This window comes from Carcharodon carcharias, chromosome 6, assembly GCF_017639515.1.
Source record: "Carcharodon carcharias isolate sCarCar2 chromosome 6, sCarCar2.pri, whole genome shotgun sequence".
Classification (NCBI taxonomy): domain Eukaryota; kingdom Metazoa; phylum Chordata; class Chondrichthyes; order Lamniformes; family Lamnidae; genus Carcharodon; species Carcharodon carcharias.
In genome coordinates this window covers 2,135,080-2,158,677 of record NC_054472.1, presented here as the reverse complement: position 1 = coordinate 2,158,677, position 23,598 = coordinate 2,135,080, and the positions used below count along the sequence as shown (strand labels likewise).

Here is a 23,598-nt window from a genome sequence, read left to right as displayed (position 1 = left end):
AGAGGATTGAGCAGATGTTCTAGTTAATGAGGAGGAGTGTGAAACATTAGATACAATAAGCATAGTGAGAGAGGACATACTGGAGGGACTGACATCCTTGAAGATGGATAAGTCACCAGGGATTGTATCCCAGGCTGTTAAAAGAAGCCAGGGAGGAAATAGTGGATGGTCTGAGGATCATTTTCCAATCCTGACTAGATACAGGTGAGGTACCAGAGGGTTGGAGGTCTGCAAATGTTGTACCAATATTTAAAAAGGGTGCAAGGGATAGACCAGCAAATTATAGACTGGTCAGTCTGACTGCAGTGGGGGGCAAATTATTGGAATCAATTCTGAGAGACAGGATAAACTATCACTTAGAAAGGCACGGATTAATCAGGGATAGTCAGCATGGTTTTGATAGGGGAGGATCATGTCTTACTAACTTAATGGATTTTTTTGAGGAAGCAACAAGGAGTGTTGATGAGGGTAGTGCAGTGGATGTTGTCTACATGGATTTTAGTAAGGCATTTAACAAGGTCCCACATGGCAGACTGGTCAGAAAAGTGAGATCTCATGGGATACAGGGGAAGGTGCCAAATTGGCTCAGTGACAGGAAGTAAAGGGTAATGGCAATGGACGTTTTTGCAAATGGAAAACGGTTTCCAGTGGGGTTCCACAGGGTTCAGTGTTTGGGCCCTTGCTGTTTGTTGTATATATTAATGGTTTGGACATAAATGTGGGATGTATGATTGGGAAATTTGTAGATGACACAAACATTGGCGGTGTGGTTGGTAATGAAGAGCATAGCTGCTGTGTCCAGAATTATATCAACGGTTTGGTTGAGTGGTCAGGAAAGTGGCAAATGGAATTCAATCCAGAAAAGCGTGAGGTAACAGCCGTGATTTTCCGGCCGGGTCCTGGTGGGACCTGCCATGGGTGAGGTGGTGCCCCAGCCAGAAGTCCACAGACTTGTGGTGGGACCGGAAGATCACGGCAGAGGACAGGTGTGGAAAATCCCGTCTAATGCATTTGGGGAGAGCAAACAAAGCAAGGGACTACTCAAAAACTGGGAGGATATTGATAGGGGTTGAGGAAGTGAGAGACCTTGGAGTGCATGTCCACAGCTCTCTGAAAGTGGCAGGACAGGTGGATAAGGTGGTAAAGGTGGCATATGGAATGCTTTCCTTTACTGGATGAACTATTGAATACAAAAGCAGGGGTGTAATGATGGAACTGTATAAAACGCTGGTTAGGCCACAGCTGGAATTTTGTGTACAGTTCCGGTCACCACATTACAAGAAAGACGTAATTGCTCTGGAGAGAGAGTACAGAGGAGATTTACAAGAATGTTGCCAGGGCTTGAAAATTGCAGATATGAGGAAAGATTGGATAGACTGGGGTTGTTTTCCTTAGAACAGAGGAGGCTGAGGGGTGACCTAATTGAGGTGTACAAAATTATGAGGGGCCTAGATAGGGTCGACAGGAAAGACTTGTTTCCCCTAGCTGTGGGGTCAATTACCAGGGGGCATAGATTTAAGGTGATTGGTAGAAGGATTAGAGGGGACATGAGGAAAAACTTTTTCACCCAGAGGGTGGTGGGTGTCTAGAATTCACTGTCTAAATTGGTGGTTGAGGCTGAAACGCTCAATTCATTTAAAAGGTGCCTGGATCTGCATCTGAAGCACTGTAACCTGCAAGGCTACAGACCAAGGGCTGGAAAGTGGGATTAAAATGAGCGGCTAGTTTTTTTTTCATCTTTTTCTGGCTGGCACAGACATGAAGGACTGAATGGCCTCTTTCTGCGCTGTAACTTTTCTATGGTTCTGCCCCTATGCTCGCTGACCTTCACTGGCTCCCAGTTTGCCTCCATTTTATACTTCTTATCCTAGTTTACAAATCCCTCCAGAGTCTCACCCTCTCCCTATCTCTGTATTCTACTCCTGTTCGACAACCTCTGAGGTATCTGTGCTCCTCCAGTTCTGGCTTCTTAAGCGCTTCAGTTTTAATTATTTCACCACTGGCAGCCATGCCTTCAGCTGCCTGGACCCTAAGCTCTACCCTTCACTTCTTTAGGACACCCTTTAGAACCTTACTTTTTTGACCAAATATCTCCTTATATGGCTCGGTTTCAAATTTTGATTGGTGATGCTCCTTTGAAACACCCTGGGCTATTTTAGTAAGGTGTCATAGAAATGCAAGTTGTTGTTGTAAATCTGATGGAGGAGGAGAGGCCATTATATCCATAGCCTTCACACCTTCTACACTGTGGTGATGTACAGTTTTGGTGATAGTTAAATAAATATCAATTGGAAATATATTGGCAAAATCATTCAGTCAGTTGCACCCAGCACAGGTAATAACTCTCACAGCCGGAGTTCACCATTCAATAGTACGAGCAGACAGTAATTCATGGTGCACAAGCTGTAACTGCACGATGATATATTTTCAAACCACAGCAGAATATTAAGTGGATCAAAGGTTATTTACTGGAAAGTCACTGGTATACAGAAAACATGGTGACACTAAAAACACAATGGCATTGAAAAGAAAAGGAGAGACAAAGAAGTGCATTCTTCTAGTACCTTTACCACCTTGGAACATTCCAAAGTGTTTCATGACAATTAAATACATTTCTGAAGTTGTGATGTAGGAAATAACAGATTGGACAGTCAATTTAATTCATGGCAATTATATGTGTCATAGAATAGTATAGCAGTGTTTTAAATGAACAGACAATATATAAAAACAGATTAAAAGGGAACTCCAAACTTTGAGGAATACATGGTGATCGCAGACACAGGGACTGGCTCCTTTACGACTATGACACACTTATAACCTACAAGTGCTGCAGGCGTGAAGGGTGCAGTGCTCAGCCTCTCTGGTGAGATTAGCATTTCCCTATGAAAACTTCAAACACATTGTTAGCACATTCTCAAGTCAACTATCACGTGTTACTTCATACATCTGAAACAAGACTTTGGAATTTTACTCAGGTGCTGTAACAACCCAGTGGGTGGTGATAATGCCACTGGTGACTGAGATAGCTTCTTTATTATCTCATCAGTGCCATTTAGTTTTATCCCAGGGCTTGATGCTAACATCAGTTTAAAACTGATCATTGCAATTGGCAATCTACACCCTTGCTTCATTCCAAGAAACTCCTAAACACAGACAACATCTAAAAGGATTAATGTTCAATGCAGACACACCCCTATTTAGATAACAGGTTAAATTATTTTCTTTTAGAGATGGAGATGACGTCTTGTAATGTTTGCAGGCCACAGGGTGAGTTTATAAATCAGTCAGTACTGGTTTCCTGGACAAAAACAGAATTACCTGGAAAAACTCAGCAGGTCTGGCAGCATCGGCGGAGAAGAAAAGAGTTGACGTTTCGAGTCCTCATGACCCTTCGACAGAACTTGAGTTCGAGTCCAAGAAAGAGTTGAAATATAAGCTGGTTTAAGGTGTGTGTGTGGGGGGCGGAGATCTGGTTTCCTGGGTTCACCTCACCTCACCAAGTGTGTGTCTCTGGGACAACCCATTCATCTTAAAGGACAGATGGAGGGCTGCACACCCAGGGTTTCCCAATCGGGATGACATGCCAGCGATGTCAACCCAGAACATTAGCTGTCTGCCTTAGGGGGCTACAGGCTTGACAATTGCTGCAGATTATAGGGGCTGCCTTGCGAAAGGAACTAGAAGCTTTAACATCGGCATTTAAAATTCACATTTCTGTCAGATAACTGGGAACGACTGATTTTGTTTAAAGAGAGCTTGCATTTATACCCACCTTTCACAATCGCAGGACATTTTCCAAATGTCTTAGTTTTGATGAAGAGTCATACAGATTCGAAACGTCAACTGTATCTCTCTCCGCAGATGCTGACAGACCTGCTGAGTTTTTCCAGGTATTTTTGTTTTTATTCAAAGGAGCTTCACAGTCAGCAAAATAATTTCTGAAGTGTAGTCACTGTTGTTTTGTGGCAATTGCAGTAGCCAATTTGTACGCAGCAAGATCCCACAAACAGTGATTAGATAAATGATCGATCATTTGTTTTTTGTGATGCTGTTCAGGGGATATATATTGGCCCAGGACATCCATGGATAACTTCCCTACTTGATTTTGAAATAGTGGCCGTGGGATCTTTAAATTTCACCTGAGAGGTCTGACAGGGCTTCAGTTTAAAGCCTGACCTGAAAGATGGCACCTCTGACGCAGCACTTGCTCAGAGGTGTCAGCCCAGATTATGTGCTCAAATCCTGCAGTGGGGCTTGAACCCATGACCTGCTAACAGAGAGATAAGAATGCTACCACTGAACTTTAGGAATGCAACCTGGAAGAGAGGCCTGAGGTCCCCAGCTGTCCCTCTGGCAGAACAAAAGACTTAGAAATAGTCTTTGACATTTATTCTGGTTTGCTATTCAACCACCTGCTGATATTACGAAGCAATGTACTGTTTGCAATATTGTGTATCAGGACTTGGCTCAGTAAAATAACTAAGATCACAGTAAAAGATGAGATGAATTTTAAACAAGATGGAAATTTTGGTATTGAGGGATCCCTACTAAAAAGAGAAAAGGACTTCACTGTAAATAACAATGAGGAGAGATGGAGAACAGGCTGCCAATTTGCTCTCACATATTTTACACCATTGTACAAAGTTTAAGATCCAGCCCTTGTTGCATGACATTTATCAACTGAAGTACACAGGCAGCATTATCAAAGCAGGACAGCCTAACCCACCAAAATCGATGAGGTCATGGATTTGACAAAATGATTGGTCTAAAGTGTGACACTGATCAATGAAACAGTATGGAAAATGTGTTCACCGAGAAATAATTAAAAGTTGATGCGTGCTGACCTTTTTAAACATTTCCTCAGTGATTAGTGATTTGAATTGCATACCCAACAGTATTCTGTATGGCGAGCTGGGTGGAGTCAGATGACCACCTGGCTACAGAGGGAAATGTAACAACAACCGAAGGCTGACATGTGCCACTATTGATTAGTGGCTGGAGGGGTTTGGCACGGGCACCAACACCAAAAGCAACCCACAACAACACCAGATAACCTCTTCGAATGCAGCATTTGTGGCAGAACCCGCTACTCGTGGTTGGATCTCTTCAGCCATCAGCAAAGGTGCAGCATATGAAGCTTCCCAATCCCCAACAGATCTGCTGCATGTTCATCATCTTAAGTAGATGGAAAGATGCCGATGACGAGTGATTTAACACCAGGATTAATGATAAACTTTTTAATATATTTATCAGCAACTTTACATTTAACAAGATAGATAAAAAATGGTATCTTCCTTCATTTGCTTGCTATATGTATCTGAAATGGTAACAAATTGAAATTTGTTGCACAAGTTTGCAGCTTCTAAAAATGCCTGAGAATCCAGTTAATATTAAATAACAGCCAGTAAATCTATCACTCATTAGATTATATAACAATTAAAATGTAATATTAACATGAATATAGTAATGATGCTATGCACGATGTAAGGAAGTAGGAGCAGTAAAACTGAGTGATGGGTATGTGGGAGTAACAAATGCAGTTTTGGTAGCAGTCACACTTACCATAATGTTTTTCCCAGCAGAATATGTTTTACTATAAATGCAATAATTTGTGTGTGTGTACTAGAAAGGATCAGTGTGTCTTCCAGTTGTGATAACTGTAGTGAAACCTTTGGCCCAGAAACTCTTTGAAAATAGGAAACATCAAATACTACTTACAGCAAGCTCCCACAATCTATGCAGCTCTTAAACAAGCTCCATTTTGGCTCATGGTACAGGCTAGGGGACATTACACAGTTGCTTTTGTGAAGATCACATATATGCAGTCTGATTTTGGCTCCAACAACACGTTCTGGAGTCTGGATATCAGAAGCTGTGGAAAAGCAAAATCCAGCTGCTGGTCCGCTCCTATCTGTCTTCAGGAATCACAGGGTTTTCCTCTACAGCATCCTGGGAACAATCTTGAAAAACATGAATTTAAGTGAAAGAAAATTACACAACGGTAAATAAATAAGTAAATAAATAAATAAATAAATTAAACAGTCCGATTTTTAGTTACACTTGTTTAATTTTGTGATTGCGATTTTATTTGTTAAGATTGTTGTCAAGCACAAGGGAATATTAAATTATGATAACAGACTTTGATTTTAGTAGTTCCATATGGGAGTTATTTTTTAAAGAATACTGCGGAATGAATAGGAAATTACAGGCAGTAGCAGCTTCTGAGACACACCCAGGTGCTGAGTAATGGTTCTTTCAAGGTGTCTGCTCCATGTGCCTTGCTGTTCACAGAAGCTGGAGGAATAAGCACTTTGGAATAATAATAAACATTTGCTGATAATACCCAACACCATGTGCAAGGGTTGAATAATGGGAAGAGTGACAGTATTCAAAGTGAGCACAACAGATTAAGCAGCAGAGGAAGGGGGATGGATTTTACTGTAGAAATAAGTATAAAATAAAGCAGCTTCTATGTGGGGAGGTGGTGGTGTAGTGGTATTGTCACTCATACTCCAGATACCCAGGTTAATGTCCCGGGGACCCGGGTTCAAATGCAATAGTGAATTCAATAAAAAAAAAATTTGGAATTAAAAGTCTAATGAAATCATTGCCGATTGTTGTGATAACCCATCTGGTTCACTAATGTCCTCACCTGGTCTGGCCTCCATGTGACTCCAGACCCACAGCAAGGTGGTTGACTCTTGGATGCTCCCTGAGCAAAGGCAATAAGTGCTGGCCAATAAACTTAAAAAAATGAAACCTGTACAACAGCAACAACATGGCCTGTAATTTAGTAAAACTTTCCAGTAGTGATTCACAGCAGCGATCATAAAGATAAAATTCACCCAATATTTCTCTCCCCTCCTCCAGAGTACAGGATTATTGCCCCGTTTGCTCCTCCTGTTCTCTCAGCATGTTTGATAATTACTAGTCTTGAACCACGTGAATCTTTATCACTGTTCCTTCCCTTCCAGAGATTTGTATTCTTTACTCCCAAACTCTCCATCCCCAACAATTACAGAGATTACAAAGCAATTCCATCCTTATTTATTCTTCTGAGGTTTGTTGCAAATAGGAACAAGATTTGGAAAATACAAATTACTCAGTTTACATCATGTAGCCATGAGTCCCTCACACAGTTTTGTCAATCATTACCTTAAAAAACAATCACAGAGTATCAGGAATAAAAACAGAAAATGCAGGAAAAACACATCAGGTCTGACAACATTTGTGGACAGAGATACAAGAGTTAACACTTCAGGTCCATTTGGCTCTTTTTCAGAGCTTTATAACAGAGAATCAGGAGTTAATTTGTTTCTGCTGATATCATTGTTGTGAGATTACTCTATCAATTCCCAAAGTTTTGCACTGCAGGTCAGACATTCCCTGCACCCAATCCGAACTGTCACACTGAGTCCAGGAGCCCCTGGGGCAAGGAGCCATCTGAGTTCCTGTTACCTCAACTCCCCAATAAGCTACTGACAACCTAGCTTCTCTTCCTAGCTCCCATATCAGCCAATATTGTTAATCTCTTCAGGTGCTGTCCCTCCCTCCTTCAAAGTTGCTGTCATCCTTCTCCTCAAAAAAACGATCCTTGTCCCCACTGTCCCTGCAAATTACTGTCTATCTCTACCCTTCCTTTCCTCTCCAAAGTCCATGAACATGTTGCCACCTCCCAAACCCATGTCCATCTTTCCTGGAACTCCATGTTTAAATCCTTCCAATCAGGGATCCATTCCTGCCACAGTACCAAAACAGCTCTTATCAAAGGCACAAATGACATCCAGTGTGACTGTGACAAAGGCAAACTTTCCCTTCTTGTTCTCCTTGACCTGTCTCCAGCCTCTGACACAGTTGACCACATCCTCCTCTTCCGATGTCTCTCCATTGCCGTGCAGCTGGAGGGGACTGCTCTTGCCTGGTTCTATTCTTATCTATCTAATATAGCCAGAGAATCCCATCAGTGCTTCTCTTCCCATTCCTGCATGCTACCTCCGGTGTCCCCCAAGGGTCAATCTTTGCCCCCCCTATTTCTCATCTACATGATGCTTCTCAGCAATATCATCTGAACACACAGCATTAGTTTTCACATGTACACCGATGACATCCAGCTCTATCCTCACCACCACCTCCATTGGCTCCTCCACAGTTAATAAATTATCAGATTGCTTATCCGACATCCAGTACTGGATGAGCAGAAATTTCCTCCAATTAAATATTGGGAATATTGAAACCATTTTTTCGAGTCCATACCACAAACTCCGCTCCCTAGCCAGTGACTCCATCCCTCTCCCCGGTAACTTCGTGAGGCTGAACCAGACTGTAACCTTAGTGTCATATCTGACTTTGGGATGAGCTTCCCACCATCACTAAGACTACCTGTTTCCAACTCTGTAACAAGCCCAATACACTCCTGCCTCAGCACACCTGCTGCTGAAACCATCACATCCTTTGTTACCTCTAGACTTGATCATTCTAACGTACTCCTGGCTAGCCCTCCACATTCTACCCTCCATAAGCTTGAGACCAGCCAAAACTCCGCTCTGCTGTGTCTTAACTCACAGCAAGTCCCATTCACTAACTCCCTGTGCTCGCTAACCTACATTGGCTCCTGGTCATGCAATGACATTGATTTAAAAATTCTCATCCTTGTTTTCAAATCCCTTCGTGGCCTCACCCTTCCCTATCTATGTAATCTCCTTCAACCCCACAACTCTCTGATGCTCCTCTAACTCCGGCTCCTTGGGCATTCCTGATTTTAATTGCTCCACCATTGGTGTCTGCACCTTTAGCTGGATAGGCCCTAAACTTTGGAATCCCCTCCCTACATCCCTCTACCTCTCCACATTTCTCTCCTGCTTTAACCACTTTGACCAAGGTTTTGCCCATCTGGCTTATCTCCTTATGTGGCTCAGTGTCAAACTTCAATGCTGCTGTGAAGCACCTTGGGACGGTTTATTGCATTAAATGAATGCAGGTTGTTGCTGTTCACTGTTTTCAGACAGTATTCACAAAGCTGTGACTCAAAGACTGGATTAGGGAAAAGTTCCAGTTCTGTTTGTTATAAGCCCATAAGACATAGGAGCAGAAATTAGGCCATTCGGCCCATCGAGTCTGCTCCGCCATTCAATCATGGCTGATAAGTTTCTCAATCTCATTCTCCCGCCTTCTCTTCGTAACCTTTGATCCCCTTACCAATCAAGAACCTATCTATCTTGGTCTTAAATACACTCAATGACCTGGCCTCCACAGCCTTCTGTGGCAATGAATTCCATAGATTCACCACTCTCTGGCTAAAGAAGTTTCTCCTCATCTCTATTCTAAAAGGTTTTCCCTTCACTCTGAGGCTGTGCCCTCGGGTCCTAGTCTCTCCTACTAATGGAAACATCTTCCCCACGTCCACTCTATCCAGGCCTTTCAGTATTCTGTAAGTTTCAATCAGATCCCCCCTCATCCTTCTAAACTCCATCGAGTATAGACCCAGAGTCCTCAAACGTTCCTCATATGTTAAGCCTTTCATTCCTGGGATCGTTCTCGTGAACCTCCTCTGGACCCTCTCCAGGGCCAGCATATCCTTCCTGAGATACGGGACCCAAAATTGCTCACAATATTCTAAATGTGGTCTGACCAGAGCTTTATAAAGCCTCAGCTGCACATCCCTGCTTTTATATTCTTGTCCTCTCGAAATAAATGCCAACATTGCATTTGCCTTCCTAACTACCAACTCAACCTGCAAGTTAACCTTAAGAGAATCCTGGACTAGGACTTCCAAGTCCTTTGCACTCCAGATTTTTGAATTCTCTCCCCATTTAGAAAATAGTCTATGCTTCTATTCTTCCTACCAAAGTGCATGACCTCACACTTTCCCACGTTGTATTCCATCTGCCACTTCTTTGCCCATTCTCCTAACTTGTCCAAATCCTTCTGCAGCCTCCCCACCTACTCAATACTACCTGTCCCTCCACCTATCTTTGTATCATCTGCAAACTTAGCCAGGATGCCCTCAGTTCCTTCATCTAGATCATTAATGTATGAAGTGAAAAATTGTGGTCCCAACACTGAGCCCTGCGGAACTCCACTAGTCACCGGCCGCCATCCTGAGAAGGACCCCCTTATCCCCACTCTCTGCTGCCTGCCAGACAGCCAATCTTCTATCCATGCTAGTACCTTGCCTCTAACACCATGGGCTCTTATCTAACTGAGCAGCCTCCTGTGCGGCACCTTGTCAAAGGCCTTCTGGAAATCCAAATAGATAACATCCATTGGCTCTCTTTTGTCTAACCTACTCATTACCTCAACAAAGAATTCTAACAGATTTGTCAGGCATGACCTCCCGTTGATGAAACCATGCTGACTTTGCCCTATTTTACCATGCACTTCCAAGTATTTTAAAATCTCATCCTTAATAATGGACTCTAAAATCTTACCAACAACTGAGGTCAGGCTAATCGGCCTGTAATTTCCCGTCTTTTGCCTCACTCCCTTCTTAAACAGGAGGGTTACATTAGCGATTTTCCAGTCCTCTGGGACCCTCCCTGACTCCAGTGATTCCTGCAAGATCACCACTAACGCCTCCACTATCTCTTCAGCTATCTCCTTCAGAACTCTGGGGTGTAATCCATCTGATCCAGGTGATTTATCCACCTTCAGACCTTTCAGTTTTCCTAGCACCTTCTCCTTGGTAATGGCCACCATACTCACCTCTGCCCCCCGACTCTCTTGAATTTTGGGGATGTCACTCAGGTCTTCCACTGAGAAGACTGACGCAAAGTAACTATTCAGTTCCCCATTACTACTTCTCCAGCGTCATTTTCCAGCAGCCCAATATCCACTTTTGCCTCTCTCTTACCCTTTATATATCTAAAAAAAACATTTGCAATCTTCTTTTATATTACTGGCTAGTTTACCCTCATACTTAATCTTCTCCCTCCTTATTTCTTTTTTAGTTGTCCTCTGTTGGTCTTGTAGGCTTCCCAATCCCCTGGTTTCCCACTGCTCTTCGCCACATTGTACGCTTTCTCTTTAGCTTTTATGCTGTCCCTGACTTCCCTTGTCAGCCATGGTTGCCTCGTCCTCCCTTTAGTATGCTTCTTCTTCTTCTTAGGGATGAATTTTTGCAGTATCTCCCAAATTACTCCCAGAAACTCCTGCCATTGATGTTCCACTGGCTTTCCTGCTAGGCTCATCTCCCAGTCAATTCTGGCCAGCTCCTCCCTCATGCCTCTGTAGTTGCCCTTATTCAACTGTAATACCGTTACATCTGATTCCAGCTTTTTCCTCTCAAATTGCGGAGTAAATTCTATCATATTATGGTCACTTCCTCCTAAGGGTTCCTTCACCTTAAGCTCCCTTATCAAATCTGCCTCATTACACATCACTAAATCTAGAATTGCCTGTTCCCTAGTGGGCTCCACCACAAGCTGCTCCAGAAAGCCATCTCGTAGACATTCCACAAATTCCTTTTCTTGGGATCCACTACCAACCTGATTTTCCCAGTCTACCTGCATATTGAAATCCCCCATGATCACTTGCCTTTCTTACACGCCTTTTCTATCTCCTGGTGTATCTTGTGCCCCACATTCTGACTACTATTTGGAGGCCTGTACATAACTCCCATTATGGTTTTTTTACCTTTGCAGTTCCGCAACTCTACCCACACAGATTCTACATCATCTGACCCTATGTCATTTCTTGCTATCGATTTAATTTCATTTCTTACTAACAAAGCAACCCCACCCCCTCTGCCAACCTGCCTATCTTTTCGATAGGATGTATATCCTTGGATATTTAGCTCCCAGTCCTGATCCCCTTGCAGCCATGTCTCCGTGATGCCCACCACATCATACCTGCCAATTTCAATCTGCGCCACAAGCTCATTTACCTTATTTCGTATACTGCGTGCATTCAGATACAACACCTTCAGTCCTGTATTTCTCATTGTCGTCCCTTTATCTGATGCGCTTGAAGTTAGATTCCTAGCCCTTTTCAAACACTCTGCCCTATTTTGTGTTCTGGAGACTTTAATAGCCTCTCCTGGGCTCTCTTTCTTTTCAGTTTTTTCATAATTTTCCATGAAGTTGAGTCCACCCCCTTCCTTGCCCCCAACCCCACAAGCTAACCTGCTGCTTTGTTTCCCATTAGTCATACTTCTTGGAGTTTTATCCTTCCCTCTTCCCCACTTTCTAGTTTAAAGTCCTGTTGACCACCCTATTTACCCTTTTCGCTAGAACATTGGTCCCAGATCGGTTCAGGTGGAGACCGTCCCAACAGTACAGATCCCTCCTGTTCCGATACTGATGCCAGTGCCCCACGAAATGGAACCCCTCTTTCCCGCACCACTCCTTTAGCCACGTGTTTACTTTGTTGACTATTGGCCCATTCTTTGCTCTTCTGCCATCATCATAGAAATGACCATTTGAGGAGAAAAGGATTAATGATTCATCTCGAGGTATAAAGATAACGTTCATTCGTATAATATATTCAGTAACATGCACACAGATTGAAAGCCTTGAGGACCTCTTTCAAATGAGCCTCTGGCTTGCTGCTCTTATCCCTGAGTCAGAAGGTTACTCAAGCCTCACAACAGGGCATTGAGCTCAATCTAAACTCACTCCAGCATACTGCTCAGAGGTTGCAGAATTGTTGGAGAGATGCTGTGCCTCAGGAGAGACCCTGCTTTTCAGTTGCCACCCATTCTCAGTAAGCCTGATGTGATATATTTTTCGCTGGAGCTTTACAGTGATAAACAGCCAGCCAGTTTACAATGCTTCACAGCAGGGGAACCCCCAGTGATTATCAAAGATTACTGTAACCGTGATCAGCTCAGATTGATGTAAACACACTGCAGTTATTCAAACCCAAGGCTTAGATTGCGTGATAACCATTAATGTCCCTAGACCGTCTACATCCCCTCCCAAATGACAGCTATGGCACTTTCAGAAAGCATTGAGGGAAAACTTGAAAGGGGTCTGTTTTCTGAAAATCTCAATCCACTGCATTGGAACTGGTTCTGTGAGATGGTAAAACAAAAACAGAATTACCTGGAAAAACTCAGCAGGTCTGGCAGCATCGGCGGAGAAGAAAAGAGTTGACGTTTCGAGTCCTCATGACCCTTCGACAGAACTTGAGTTCGAGTCCAGGAAAGAGCTGAAATATAAGCTGGTTTAAGGTGTGTGTGTGGGGGGCGGAGAGATAGAGAGACAGAGAGGTGGAGGGGGTTGGTGTGGTTGTAGGGACAAACAAGCAGTGATAGAAGCAGATCATCAAAAGATGTCAACCACAATAGTACAATAGAACACATAGGTGTTAAAGTTAAAGTTGGTGATATTATCTAAACGAATGTGCTAATTAAGAATGGATGGTAGGGCACTCAAGGTATAGCTCTAGTGGGTTTTTTTTTTATATAATGGAAATAGGTGGGAAAAGGAAAATCTTTATAATTTATTGGGAAAAGAAAAAAAGAGGAAGGGGGAAACAGAAAGGGGGTGGGGATGGGGGAGGGAGCTCACGACCTAAAGTTGTTGAATTCAATATTCAGTCCGGAAGGCTGTAAAGTCCCTAGTCGGAAGATGAGGTGTTGTTCCTCCAGTTTGCGTTGGGCTTCACTGGAACAATGCAGCAAGCCAAGGACAGACATGTGGGCAAGAGAGCAGGGTGGAGTGTTAAAATGGCAAGCGACAGGGAGGTTTGGGTCATTCTTGCGGACAGACCGCAGGTGTTCTGCAAAGCGGTCGCCCAGTTTACGTTTGGTCTCTCCAATGTAGAGGAGACCACATTGGGAGCAACGAATGCAGTAGACTAAGTTGGGGGAAATGCAAGTGAAATGCTGCTTCACTTGAAAGGAGTGTTTGGGTCCTTGGACGGTGAGGAGAGAGGAAGTAAAGGGGCAGGTGTTGCATCTTTTGCGTGGGCAAGGGGTTGTGCCATAGGAGGGGGTTGAGGAGTAGGGGGTGATGGAGGAGTGAACCAGGGTGCTTCCTCTCTCCTCACCGTCCAAGGACCCAAACACTCCTTTCAAGTGAAGCAGCATTTCACTTGCATTTCCCCCAACTTAGTCTACTGCATTCGTTGCTCCCAATGTGGTCTCCTCTACATTGGAGAGACCAAACGTAAACTGGGCGACCGCTTTGCAGAACACCTGCGGTCTGTCCGCAAGAATGACCCAAACCTCCCTGTCGCTTGCCATTTTAACACTCCACCCTGCTCTCTTGCCCACATGTCTGTCCTTGGCTTGCTGCATTGTTCCAGTGAAGCCCAACGCAAACTGGAGGAACAACACCTCATCTTCCGACTAGGGACTTTACAGCCTTCCGGACTGAATATTGAATTCAACAACTTTAGGTCGTGAGCTCCCTCCCCCATCCCCACCCCCTTTCTGTTTCCCCCTTCCTCTTTTTTTCTTTTCCCAATAAGTTATAAAGATTTTCCTTTTCCCACCTATTTCCATTATATAAAAAAAAACCCACTAGAGCTATACCTTGAGTGCCCTACCATCCATTCTTAATTAGCACATTCGTTTAGATAATATCACCAACTTTAACTTTAACACCTATGTGTTCTATTGTACTATTGTGGTTGACATCTTTTGATGATCTGCTTCTATCACTGCTTGTTTGTCCCTACAACCACACCAACCCCCTCCACCTCTCTGTCTCTCTATCTCTCCGCCCCCCACACACACACCTTAAACCAGCTTATATTTCAGCTCTTTCCTGGACTCGAACTCAAGTTCTGTCGAAGGGTCATGAGGACTCGAAACGTCAACTCTTTTCTTCTCCGCCGATGCTGCCAGACCTGCTGAGTTTTTCCAGGTAATTCTGTTTTTGTTTTGGATTTCCAGCATCCGCAGTTTTTTTGTTTTTATCTCTGTGAGATGGTAACTGGAACTGAATTTAAACATACTGTGAAGGGAATTTTGTGCCACTTGAATATAGCACTGAGGTGTAGACAATCACACATCTGGACAATATTCAGGCTGGGCTAAGTGGCAAGTAACATTCGCACCAAACAAATGCCAGGAAATGGCCATCTCCAACAAGAGAGAATCTAACCATCTCCCCTTGACATTCAATGGCATTACCCTCATCATCAGCATCCTGGGGGGTTACCTTTGATCAGCAACTGAACTGGACTGGCCAGATAAATAGTGTGGCTACAAGAGCAGGTCAGAGGCTGGGGATTCTGCAAATTCTTGACTCCCAAAGCCTGTCCACCATCTACAAGACACAAGTCAGGAGTATGATGGAATACTCCCCACTTGCCTGGGTAAGTGCAGCTCCCACAAAATCAAGAAGCTCAACACCATCCAGGACAAAGCAGCCCACTTGATTGACACCACATCCACAAACATTCACTCCCTCCACCACCGATGCACAGTAGCAGCAGTGTGTACCATCTACAAGATGCACTGCTGAAACTCACCAAGGCTCCTTCGACAGCACATTCCAAACCCATGACCTCTACTATTTGGAAGAACAAGGGCAACAGATGCAAGGAACACCACCACCTGGAAGTTCCCCTCCAAGTCACTCACCATCCTGACTTGGAAATATATCACCGTTCCTTCACTGTCGCCGGGTCAACATCCTGGAACTCCCTTGCTAACAGCACTGTGGGTGTACCTACACCACATGGACTGCAGCGGTTCAAGAAGGCAGCTCACCACCACCTTCTCAAGGGCAACTAGGGGATGGGCAATAAATGCTGCCCTAGCCAGTAATGCCCACATCCCATGAATGAATAAAAGGAAATCTTTTCACAGCTGGGTACAGTTTAGTTTCCGTCCCATATCCTGTAAATACCTTACTACAGCAGGGGAAATCTTTCAGATTCAGGCTAATGTCACTCTCAAACTATTTTAAACATGATCAAGAAACCTTGGACACTAGCCCATCCCTGGAAACCCTTCGGTTGAGCACTGGGGTTTCTCAGCTACAGAATGCCCTATGTTCCAGTCCACAGCCTCTAAATATTATATAACCTGGCCATAGACTGCCTTCGGCAACTCCCCTCCTACCAGTCATAGCTGGCTGACCGGGATCCACTGCTGGCTGACCGGGATCCACTGCTGGCTGACTGGGACCCAAACTGGCTGACTGGGATCCACTGCTGGCTGACCGGGATCCACTGCTGGCTGACTGGGATCCACTGCTGGCTGACTGGGACCCAAGCTGGCTGACCGGGACCCACGGCTGGCTGACCAGGACCCACATTTTCACTGCCTGCGCAATTGGTTACAAAACTGGGAACACAGTGATCTATAGGCTGGGCAGCTCCCTAGCCTTCGACTGCCAGCTTCCTTTTTCTCTCACTCACTCAAAGGGAGTGACCAGTGAGGTCGATTCTGAAATCCAGCTCCCTCTTTGGAGAGCCATGCCCACAGACAGTACGGCTCAGAGTCAGAGATACAATGTTCTCTTTAGGTCAGCTCCTATCCTGTGGTTTTAATCCTGAATGGAACTGGTTTAAACGTTCTGGATATTTTTGAAAGTAGCACTTTGCTTTCTTATTGTGCTGAGATGGAATCTATTGTTGATGACAATCCCAGGATGTAGTTGGACAGATGGGATTAAACAGAAAACAATCGATAGTTAGATGGAAAAACAAGATTGTAACTTAATAGGAATTTTGTTGATGTCATAAATTATGGGATTGAAACAGCAGCAGTTTATCAATGTCAGGAGAACATGAAAAATGAATTATAGCCCGAAAGCTACTGCCAGCTTTGTGTTAGTGTAAATAATACATTGTGATTACATTAGTTCCACAGTTTCCGATTTATTTTCAGTTGTACAGTGTGGTAAGGGCGCCAAGTAAGAACATGGACATTTGATCTGAAAAGTAAAAGACCTCATAAAACAGGCACTGAATTACAAGTTAGCCTCTTTGGCTTTGTGGTAACTAAACTATTCACAGCATATACGTTTTCAAGGTGTAAATCCCCCAATTTTCTGCCAGCTCTCCCTTTGGTGTTTTGGGGTTAAGACAGACCATGCAACTTACTCCCAGGCATTCTTGTGAACCAGCGATTTCTGCCAGCAGACTTCAGTTTGAATCAATTGGGTGATAATCAGTTCCTGCAGAATGAACGGATTGGGAAGGGATTTGGTCATTAAACTGGAGATCTTTTAAAGAACTGTACAACATAGCAATGTATGAAAACTATAAAAATCAAACTCCAACTCAACACAACAAATTGATTTTCTTCATTCGCTCTGCATAAGAATCAATTTTTTGATTAAAACAATGAACTTGAATCTGGTCCTGAGTTGCAGCCTCTTTATATTACAGCTGTCAGGTCGTATATACTCAAAATATTATATCTCACCCTGTGAATGTGAGTACCCTGAGATCTCAGTGGGAATTCATCATCAGCTGCTGATCTTGACCCACACAGGCGAGGCCCAATCCCAGGCTCAATCCCCAGGGTGGGCTAATGTTGCTGAACTCAGTTGAGGTGACAACAGGGTACAAATTGGGCTCTGTCTTCTTATGCTAGGGAGGAGTGGAAAACATCAACCAAGATTTCCACTGCTGATCGCCAGCTAGTGACTTGGCCTGGACAGGCTGTACATCTGAATGTTGGGAAAGGTTCAGCAAAAGCAGAAACATTAAATCTTACAGCACAGAAGGAGGCCAAGCAGGAACATAAGAACAATGACAGACAGGTAAAGACCCTCTGATTCATTCAGCCTGTCCAACACAATTACAATACCTTGTGTATCACAATAAATACACTCTCCACCCCACTCAAAACAATGTGATTACCTAGGACAAGTAAAATTACAGATAAAACCTGGGCTAATTTGGGGAAAAGAAATCTGGGAATTCCCTTTCTGATCCATCTAGGTGATCAAAATTAACCTAGAGGTCACTCTGACCTTTCCTTTCTCCTTAGCCAAGAAATCCCCATTATTGTGGTGGATAAGACTTACAACAATGTCTGACCCGTTTCCCACACTTCTGCCCTCACCAATTCCCCTCCCTCCCAGAACCACAATAGGGTTCCCCTTCTCCTCACCTTCCACCTCACCAGCCCCCACGTTCAATGGATCACCCTCTGCCATTTATACCATCTGTGGCATGATGTCACGACCAGTAACACATCCTCCCTTGTCCTCTCTCAGCATTCCGAAGGGACCATTGTCTCCACAGCACCTGATCCACACAATTACCTCCAACATTCGCTCCATTTTCCACACTATTTTTCCATGCAAGTGCAAGAAATTCAACACCTGTACTTTTACCAACCAGGAAGGAGGTAAACCACCCAAACACTGCTTCCAGGTGAAACAGCGCTTTACATCTGCCACCTTAAATTCTGTATTCCCTGCTCATGTTGTGCATTGCTCTACATTGGGTAGATCAAACACAGACTGGCTGATTGCATTGTGGAACATCTCTGTTCAGTCTGCAAGCATCACTCTGAGCTTTCAATCACCTGTCAATTTAATTCATCAACCCACCCACTCTGCTGTCCTCAATCTCCTACGCTGTTCCCATGAAGCTCAACAGAAGCTATAGCAACAGCACCAGATCATTCGATTAGGCACTTTACAGCCTTCCAAACTCAATGCTGAGTTCAACAATTTCAGATCTTAATCTTTGCTCCAGGTGTTGATGATGTTTCTGCTATTTCTCATTTCCAACCCCTCCAGACCCCATCTTTTGTTTCATTACGTGTCCCATTACTATCACCTTTTGCTTTGTGCCATTGACCCTTTTGTTATTTAATCTCTCCTGCCTTCCACCCTATCATAGACCTTCCCTTTTGTATTTCCCCCCCCTCCCCTTCCACTGCCTCTGTACTTAACTAAAATCTGCTACATTTTAAAACCTGTTACATCTGTAACTTTTACCAGTTCTAAACAAGACTCAGACTTGATACACTAACTTTGTTTCCTTGTTCACAGGGAGGATATTTCCAGCATTTTCTGTTTTTATTTCAGGTTTCCAGCATCCACTGTATTTTGCTTTTGTTATAAATATATTTTTGTTGAAGAAGGGTATTAAAAGGTATGTTGGAAAGGTGGGTCGAAAGAGTTAAGGTACAGATCAGCTATAAGCTGAGTGAATGGTGGAACAGGTTCAAGGAGTTGAATGGCCTCCTCCTGTTCCTATGAGTAAACGTAGGTTAGATATTGAGGCTCTGAGACTACCTCCGTTATCTCAGCTTCCCTGGGCATGCTGCAGTGCTGATCACAGGCGTGCAGTCAAGGACAATGTTGTTACCTGCTCTATCTCAGCTTCCCTGGGGATGCTGCAGTGCTAATCACAGGCGTGCAGTCAAGGACAATGTTGTTACCTGCGCTATCTCAGCTTCCCTGGGGATGCTGCAGTGCTAATCACAGGCGTGCAGTCAAGGACAATGCTGTCAGCTTTCTGCCATCCCAATAAATTGTGTTTTCTCCAACCTCTTGCTGGCCTGTCAAGCTCATTCAGTAACACGCTGGCCCCTCTGCTCTGACCCAGCATGGCACTATTGGTCTTGTTATTGGGCACAACACTGCTGTGCACACCCCTTACTAACATGCTGTCATTTTCTCTTTGTGTGGCTGCCTTCTTTGCCAATGTCCCACCTAATGGAGAGGAACATGGAGCTGGAACGCTATGCAAGCATCCAGGCACTCAGATCCTACAAGCAGCAGCTCACATACAATCACCCCCAGGGAATCTGAGAGAGAGAGAGTGAATCATTCAGCAAAATTGAGGAGGATCAAGTGGAGGTGATAGGAGATGAGCATTGACGAAGGGAGGTCTAATGTCCGATGGGCACCTGTAGGGCCCATAATTGGTCCCTTGCATACACAACTGAGCTTACTAAATCAACATAAGCACTTCACACAGTCACAGGAATGTTGGAACAGGAACAGGCCATTCAGCTTCTCGAGTATGTCCCACCATTCAATAAAAAGATGGTTGATCTGAATCTACCCATCTTGGCTCCATATCCATCCAACTATTTTTTGAATGCTCAGAGCTTCCTGTTTGACATGGTGGTGAAGATCCATCGGCTCTGATATCAGTGCAGACAGATGTTGGATGTGGGGGTTCTAAATACGAAGGCGGCACTGAGCGTGGAGTTTATAAGCAAACCTGAAGTCAGTGGGGCTGGGATGAAAAACCTCCAGTGAGTGCAGTCTGATCTGATGCGAGGTAGAAGATGGGGACAAGGTAGGACTGAAATACACAAAAATGGCTTTTTTTTTGCAACAGTAAATCTGCGATGAGGTGCTGGAGCATCTTCGGGGGACTGAAGACACAATATATTCCTGGGGAGCTGGGGGTATTTTACACCATTTTGAAGTAATTGACAGTAATGCTTTAAACAATAGACTTGGGTCCAGAAGTAGGAATTTAAATGGAGGACAGTTTTAAACTTAGAAGTTGTCTAGAGAGAAAGGTAATCCCATAACAACACAGTGAGTCCATGAAAGAGAGGCACATAAACTTTATTACTTTATATTTATGTTTTATTATATTATTTAACCAGTGTTTTTGAGGACAAAGCAAGATTAAGTGAAGCTACTGGTATTTATCTTGACTGTTACTCTGTACATATATTTGCTGCCTGTGAAATAAAGCACCGTAAACATTCATGTCTGGCCCCACCTCACAAAGTATTTCTCAGTCCACTTTCAAAAACAGTTAGAGAAGGGAGTGGAACAGAGATAACCTTTCACATTAACCCTGTTTCTCTCCCCACAGATGCCACCTGATTTGCTGTGTATTTCCTGCATTTTCTCTTTTTCTTTCAGATTTCCAGAGTCTACAGTATTTGTGCGGAAGACACAACGTCCAGTTCTGAGCACAAAGGGTCCTTTCGTTACATTACAGTTGCACTAGTGTATAGTTAGAAAAGGGCATACTCCTGAACACAAAACAAGAGAAAGTGCTTACATGATTCAACCCAAGATCTGAGGCAGACCCAAAACTTGCAACATGCACACACTGTAATGTCAACAATTCCTGGAAAGCTCTGGGTCCCTTTCACTAGCTACAACCAAATGCCAAGATGATGTGTATCTCTATGTTCTCCCCATCCCCATGAACACGCACAAACTATCGCTCCAAGGATATTCACAACTGGGGAAGACAGTGGCTTAGTGGTAATGTCACTGGGCTAGTAATCCAGAGGCCCAGGCTTTGTGAGGTGGGGCCAGATATGAATGTTTAAGCTGCTTTATTTCACAGGCAGCTTTGGGAACACACATTCAAATTCCACCATGACAGCTGGCTTCCATCTGGAATTGAAGCTAGTCTCAGTAACGGTGACCATGAAATGATCATTGATTGTTGTAAAACCCATCCGATTCACTAACTTCCTTTAGGGAAGGAAATCTGCTGTCCTTACCTGGTCTGGCCTACATGTGACTCTAGACCTCACAGCAATGTGTTGACTCTTAACTGCCCTCAGAAATGGTCTAACAAGCCACTCAGGTGTACCAAACCACTATAGAAACATCAAATTGACTTCAGCGGTTCAAGAAAGTGGCTTGCCACCACCTTCTCAAGGGCAGTTAGGGATGGGCAGCAAATCCTGGCCTAGCCAGCGATACCCAGATCCTATGAAAGAATTTTTAAAAACTTTGGGTGTGTGCAAAAATTTCCACATACTATTTCTTGTGGCTTTATAAAAGCATCAAGCAAGATCTGCAACAGTCTGGGGTGATTCAAAACAAAGTGCCTCAGCCTGTAAAACAACATGTTAGGTTTGGTCTGCAAATGTTGACAGGAATGGGGGAAGTTGCTGATAGTTGGTATATATCACTGCACAGCATCTCACTTCAGTAATAATGCTTCATTGGAAACTTGACTGACATGGAGATTAGAAGGGCACAACAATTAGCGTGTGCACAAGGTTAACCTCTGAGTATATAATTCTTATACATTCTTCTAAAATGCATCAAGTTCTCGAAACTACTATCACATGGTTTGGAGCTAAAATTAGTTATTTGGAAGGACATATCAGGGTTGTGCTGGCGAATTTATTCACCTTCCAAGAAACTTTATAAAGTTAGTTTGAGTTGCTCCTGCACTCCACGTAATCTCACTTTGAGGTGTTTTCAGGGGGAAAGTTAATCTACTGCATGTGTTACTAGTTCCTGATTTCTGCAAAAGAACCAGTGGTTCTGCAGTGAGTGACTGTTGTCCATAGTGTATAAAATTGTGGCGTTTTTACAGCATTGAAACAGGCCATTCAGTCAAACAAACCCCGTGATCCTCCTCACACTTCTTCATCTCACCTCATCAGCATATCCTGCCAGTAGATATACAGTGACTCTAGATATGATGGTTCACCATGTATGTATCTTGAGTATTTTCAGGACACATTTCTTATATTGTGAGCAGGGGGCTGTAAAGGAATTGTTGCTGATTTTTCATTTATTTTTAAAGCTTTGCATGTGTTCAGTAGGAAAAAAACACCACAGAAATTAAATCAGGGCCAAAGGATGATTAAACTGGTGCAAGCATATCATCAAAGGCTGCTTTTATATGATAAATACAATACCTTTGACTCTACACTCTGAGGCCTCTTGGCTGCTGCTCTTTGCGAAACTGGCAGCTGATTTTGATGTTGCCGCCAGGTATATGTGGCTTGTGTTTGAGAAATTGGTGATACAAGCGCAGGTTTCTTTGGTATAAAACAGCTTAAAGGACAGAATGTTCTGGAGGGTTGCAATAGTGTTTTTTCCCTCCCATTTCTGCATTATGCAGGAGGAATAAGAATAAAAAACTATGTTCTTCAAATAATTGAAAATCAGATGGTGTTTTAACATTGGAATAGTTTCTTTGAATCCAGAGGCATTAAAAAGGACACAGTAGTTTAGCTCTGTAATTCTCAGGCCAAATCAGAAACTGCAGACCAGTCACACTAGTAGGTCATCAATTGCATGAAGCAATCAGTGATGGGTTCTAGCGCCGTCCACTCTATGAGCTTGGCATATCTCAATGTCTTGGATCAGCAAATAGTCAAGGTTCCTAAGTCTTGCCACAGTGAGAAGGAATGCATTGCCTTTCTTACTCTTTCCAGCAGACCATCTAAATTATCCTGATATACTAAACGGGTCATTTTCCGACTTGGTCATTCTGGCACGTGAGGAGCCACCACAATAGCAAGCATGGAAAGGTCAACTCAAAAATGCACCAAATAAACAGATAGGAATCAATTTTTTCTTGGAAGAGTGTGCCATGGGATCTCTACCCCCAAATCAAATCTCAGACATAATGCACAAAACTGCCACTGCATCAATTGTTTGGAGATCTTCAGAGATTCCCCAACGTGATGAGTGAGTGTGCAGAACCTCTTAAATCACAATACTAGTTGGGATAATTTTGAAACAATATTGTATAACGTAGCTGTCCCATGCACTATATCTTATGGCAAAAAATTATCCCCATTTACTGTGTTAATACCAGACTTGTGTTCAGCCCAGGTAAATGTAAGTACAAAAAAAAATAAACTGACAGTGTTAATAAACCCATCAGTATTGAACTCAGTTGGGATGAAACCATGTTCCTACGTGTAGTCCCAGTGAAAGTACCTTTATTCAGCAAAGGATACCACTGTGCTCCACAAGGTCTCTCCCTATGTTTGAC

General features: G+C 43.5%; 1 protein-coding gene across 2 annotated transcripts in view; it reads right to left on the bottom strand.

The window, feature by feature from the left end:
* Positions 1 to 5,222: 5,222 nt before the first annotated feature.
* Positions 5,223 to 23,598, bottom strand: part of bbs9 (Bardet-Biedl syndrome 9) — a 505,659-nt gene continuing 487,283 nt past the window's right edge. Inside the window, exons 23-24 of one of the 2 annotated variants that reach the window (XM_041190083.1) lie at positions 17,002 to 17,075; positions 5,223 to 5,960 (exon numbers count right to left, since the gene is read on the bottom strand). In XM_041190083.1, the coding sequence (XP_041046017.1) occupies positions 17,044 to 17,075 (32 nt within the window). In that variant the 3' untranslated portion in view covers positions 5,223 to 5,960; positions 17,002 to 17,043. The remainder of the gene's footprint in view (positions 5,961 to 17,001; positions 17,076 to 23,598) is intronic. The other variant, XM_041190082.1, reaches the window with a different exon arrangement.